Source organism: Brassica oleracea, chromosome C7, assembly GCF_000695525.1.
Source record: "Brassica oleracea var. oleracea cultivar TO1000 chromosome C7, BOL, whole genome shotgun sequence".
Classification (NCBI taxonomy): Eukaryota; Viridiplantae; Streptophyta; class Magnoliopsida; order Brassicales; family Brassicaceae; genus Brassica; species Brassica oleracea.
The window spans coordinates 15,531,477-15,536,697 of record NC_027754.1 but is presented as its reverse complement, the minus strand read 5'-3'; the positions used below and the strand labels follow the sequence as shown (position 1 = coordinate 15,536,697).

General features: G+C 43.5%; 1 protein-coding gene and 1 pseudogene across 1 annotated transcript; both read left to right on the top strand.

Annotated features, from left to right (window-relative positions):
* LOC106302683 overlaps positions 1–2,302 on the top strand; it is a 3,153-nt pseudogene extending 851 nt beyond the window's left edge.
* Positions 2,303–3,352: 1,050 nt separating this feature from the next.
* LOC106302682 lies at positions 3,353–4,988 on the top strand. The gene is made up of 3 exons (XM_013739141.1): positions 3,353–3,722; positions 3,966–4,582; positions 4,656–4,988. The coding sequence occupies exons 1-3, from the start codon at positions 3,353–3,355 to the stop codon at positions 4,986–4,988; spliced, it is 1,320 nt and encodes a 439-aa protein (XP_013594595.1).
* The last annotated feature ends 233 nt before the right edge of the window (positions 4,989–5,221 follow it).

Genomic DNA, 5,221 nt, shown 5'->3' with positions numbered 1-5,221 from the left:
TAGCTTCGTTTGATTCTCCACGTACTCCTTAAACTTTTGGAACCGATCGAACGCTTCACTCTTCTCTCTTAGCATCATCGTCCGCATATATCTTGAGCAATCATCAATTGAGACAAATACATATCTATTGTTTGCTGGTGTTGATTGTGATATCGGACCGCACAAGTCACCATGTACCAACTCCAATGCGTGTGATGCTCGATACTTTGCTTTAGGCGGGAAAGGCTTCCGAGTTTGCTTCCCAACTAAGCAGGCGCTGCACACATCTTTCTCTTGTATCACCTGAGGCATCCCTACTACATCTCTTTGTCTACCATATTCTTCATGACTCAAAGTTCACATGTCCTAGCCGTGCATGTCACGTCCATGTAACATCAGTTTCTTGTATTTGAAGACACTTCGGATATTCAACCTCCATTGGCGTCTTGTACAATCGGTTTGGTTGCCTTGCGACTTGTACTAATAGCCTTCCACGGGGATCTTTCAGCATCAGTAAGTCTTCTTTCATATTAACCTCACAACCCATCTCGGTTGCTTGTCCAAGACTTATGATATTGTGTTTAAGACTTGGGATGTAGTACATATCTTTGAGTGCACTTCTCTCCCCTGTTTTTCCGATGAACGTGATCGAACCTTTCCCAACAATCTCGACGTTTGATCCATCACCGAATTTGACTTTTGATCCATCAACAATTGATTAGTACGATATTGTCCACTTTGGGTCTAATTGGCTGGCCCGCATGGATTTACTTTTGGGCTCATTCTCAAAAGGCCTCGTACTAATTAGAGTTGACATCTCTTTATATATTAGACATTCTTTGTCTAATTCTCCAATGTGGGAGTTAGTTTGTTATCTTACATTCTCCCCGTCAAACTAAGGATCACATTCATCTTGTGTCCCACAACTGACTTCCAGGATCTTTCTTGCAGATTTCTTGGAAACCACTCTGATACCAATTGTTAGGATTGTGAAATCCCATGTCCAACATTATATTATCCCGATTAGTACGATATTGTCCACTTTGGGTCTAATTGGCTGTCCCGCATGGATTTACTTTTGGGCTCATTCCCAAAAGGCCTCGTACTAATTAGAGTTGACATCTCTTTATATTAGACATTCTTTGTCTAATTCTCCAATGTGGGAGTTAGTTTGTTATCTCACAAAGGTTTCGTTGCTTGTCGAAGCTATTTGGTTCCATGCTTAGCGGTCCATATTTTACGGAGTTATTCTTGACCAGGCCCTCTACTCGTCCAAGTCTCTTCTTCGCCTTCGAGCGAGACGTTGAATGGAACTTCTCTCATCATCACGTCAGCTTCATAATCCATCTGGAAAGTCGCCTATTGTAGTATTTTCTGATTTTCATATGAAGTTTTCTGAATACATGTGGCCAAAATTTTGTGGTCTTACCTCTGGTTTGATCTATTTCTCTAGTATGCGGATTTCAAATTTGGATATGTAGGTGCCTGTGATATTTAACCCTAGAACTAGACAATATGTGAGCTTGCCTAAACCAGGAACTTCATTTTAGGGTTTGATCCTATTGACAAGCAATTCAAGCTATTGTTCGTGGCTTATTTCGCTGATGAATATTGAATTCTGACATTAGGAACTGGAATAACTGTCCGTTGACCCATGTTCCTTCCTATGCACCTTTGTCTAGAGGGATATGCATCAATGGTTTTTTTTTATTACTTAGCTACTATTGATGATAAAACCTTTTATGTGATAGTATGCTTTGATGTTAGGTCTGAAAAGTTCAGGTTCATTCACGCAGAATGCTATGATAAATTAATAAACTAGAAAAACTAGGTGGGATGAAACTGAAGTATGATAGTGATGGCAATACCTTGGAGTTGCATGTGTGGGTTCTAGAAGATGTTAAGAAACAATTAAGAATGGTCAAAATATACATTCTACACTTTGTGGGATGATAAAATCGTTAATATCCTCGGTGTTTCCGACGCTGGAGTGACCACTATGGGTGATATTGTGTTGTCGATGAACTATACATCTAGAAAATCTAGACCGTTTTATGTTTTCTATTTCAATCTAGAAATGAACACATTCCAAAGAGTTCAAATCCAAGGTCTTGGAGGATACTATGATGAGAACCGTCATAGAGTTTATACCTTTGTAGACCATGTAGATGATCTTAATGTTAAAGATGCAAAGTACCTCAAGTCAAGCCGAGACCTAAACATCATTAGGGAAAGGCAAAAACGATCAAAAACAAAGTCTCTGACCCTGAAACTCCGTAAAAGGCAGAAAAATCTGCAGTTTAGCTTAGCCAACCTAGAGTGAGGATAGGTGGTGATTTGGTAGTTTGGCTGTGAGAGTGTGAGTATGACTTTTCCATTTGAAGGTATCGTATGATCTTTATTAAGCTTTTGGCTTAAGCACTTTGTTATCTCTGATTATCATGTTCAATACTTGGGGTGTCACAGAACTCCTCTCGTATGTTTAAGTTTAAAGGCTCTTGTAAGACCTCTTATAGTATTCTTGTATCTTTTTTTCTGCTTTGATTTTTTTCTTTTGTTTTTTACCGTCTGTGGCTTATATATAACTAGTGATAGGGAGTTTGATCTAGGGAAGACAAAAGATGTAGCCAACAATATCTTTAGAACACAACAATGTTAACAGTTTCCAGTAGGCAAAAATGGACTTTATTGATGAATAGGATCGAATACAATAAGTTGAATTAGATCGAATTACACAAGTGAGATCGGTAAAGAAAAGGATCTAAAAACAGGAGAAAACAAGGTCGATGTATGTGTGTAGCTCTCTCTAGGGTTTTCAACGTGTCTCTCTTCATGTCCCTTCTTCTTCCTTTATAGTAAGTCGACCTCGTGATGTTCGTAACGGTTCCAAGATCTCCGTCTCTTGTTCCGCGATCTCCGACGACCTCGACGACTCTTCTTTGAACTCGACTATTTCCTATGGGCTTCAGCTCCCTAAGGTCCATGTCTTTGATCGCAGCCCGTTAAGGAATTACCCAAAATTGGGTCCAACATTTGTGCCCCAGCCTCTTTTGATTTGATCGAAAAGAAAAGAGGCGGTTATCATTTAACCCGGGTCTCGTCGGTTGATAACCGATATCGCTCGGATTCGATTTAAGATGGCTTTTGAAAAAGCCGTTTGTTGGCGCTTTTTTTATTGTTATTTTAATCGGTAACAGCTATCTTAGCCGGCGCTAGGGCGTAGACTAGGTCATCATTATTTTTCTTGAAAGCGATGATGGAGCCGTTAAGGTGGCTTATATATACGTAGAAGATCTTTTTGTTTACCTCAATTTCGTTTCCTCTTTCTCGTCTCTTTCCTTTGCTCTGAAATTCTCTGTTCGTTGAGCTTGAGATGTCTTCGTCGTTCAATTTCTCTCGTCCAACTACTAAAGCCGATGATCTCGAGGACCTTTACAAGGCGTACGGGGTCGATCGCACCGTCGTTCTTGATTTTCCCGGTACGCATGAGACTCCCGAAACCGTGCGAGAAAGCTACTACGGAGCCTATCTTTCTTTCTTTCACTCTTGTGGTCTTATCTTCCCGATCCCTGAGCCAATACTTGAGATTCTGGCGGAGCTTGGGTTATCGCTTACTCAGATCCTCCCAAACTTTCTTAGGTATCTTATCGCCTTCTTGGTTAGGGTTAGGGAGGAAGGTCTTTCTTTTGGCCTTAGTGAGTTCCGACAGCTCATTCTGGTGAAGCGGAACCAGCAGAACCATGGTACCTTCCTCGTGTCTCCGCGCCCAGGTCGCCACGTCATCGAGGACATCCCTTATCGCGATGAGAAGTGGCGCAAACAGTTTTTTTTTCAAGATGGATCGAGCATCCATGGGTGAATTCGACTTCTCTCGGCTTCCTCGGCGTTGGGCCGAGAATATCAGTTAGTTTTCTTTTATCTATGTGTCGATTTTTCTCTTTGGGGAATTGGTGACTCAACTTTTCGTATTTCTTCGATCGATTCAGCTCCTTCAGGAAGCTCCTCGATGTCAGACGAGATTCGTGGTCTGATCGGGATTCTTCGGAGAGATCGTTCGAACTGGTCAACGTTTGACCAAGCTCGGATACGAGCTGTTTTTGCTATGCCGGAGGGGACCGACAGCGCTCCTTTGGTTGGGGGTTCTGAGGACGAGGCCGAAAACTACCAGGAAGTCATAGCGACTCCTTCCGTTCAGACCCAATCTTCAGATCGATTAACTAGACAGCTTGTGAGGAGGTCGTCGTTCCGCACTTCCGGGTCTGCATCGAGGGGCCGATCTTCTGGAAAATCTCCCTTGATCTCGATTCACGACTCTGACGATGAAGATGTTTTGGGAGAGAGGCGGCCTCGTGTCTCGTTGAGCCCTGGCTTGGAAGACGAGACCGTTGCAGTGACTCGCAAACGACGCCGGTCATCGGTGGGTGCCTTGCCCAGTTCATCTCGTCCTAGGTTTGTTCCTGAGGGAGATGGTTCTTTGTTTGCGGCCCAAAGTGACCTAATTTCCCTCGCTGGTCGTATGAGGTATGCGGGTTGCCGTCTCCCATCTCTTGCTTCCTCAGCCGAGAAGGAAGCCTACGCCAAGGTTGCGGTGGCGAGCTCTAAGGTACGTCTCTTGCCTTATTTTCTTTGAAAACTTGCTTCGAGGTATTCGCTCGCTTATTTCGACTTCTTCTCAGGTGATGGAAGCTTTTAACGAATACGTTGTGTTGATGGAAGATCACGTCGTAGCTTCTCAGAATGATAAAGAGATCGAGAGCATCGGTTCCGAGATCAAGAGGCTTTCGAAGGAGCTCGAAGCCACCAAGCGAGAAGGGAAGAAGGATGCCGAAAAGATTGAGGCTTTGACTGAAGATTGGAGGAGAATTCACCTGGAGAACGAGGCTCTTATGACCCAGATGGTTTCTCAAAAGGCAAGAATCGCGGCGCTCGAGGTCGAGAGAGATCGGGACATTCGTCGTGCTTCCCGTATTGCTCGTCGTGCTATTGCTTTGTTCTGGGACTTACCATAGTGTGTCGTTTTAATTTTTTTTTTTGCTTGTCAACGAAACATGGCTTCGAGAAGATCAAACCCCCGCAATTCCGATAGGGTGCAAACTCGAACTGGTAGTGCTAATGCGGAACGCATTCGATCCGGAGACTTGAGCGAATCGCTCACAGAAGTTCTTCGTTAGGAGACCCGACTTCCGCGGGCTTCAACCCAAGAGGCCAAGGACCTCGAGGATGAAAATTATGTTGCTCGTGT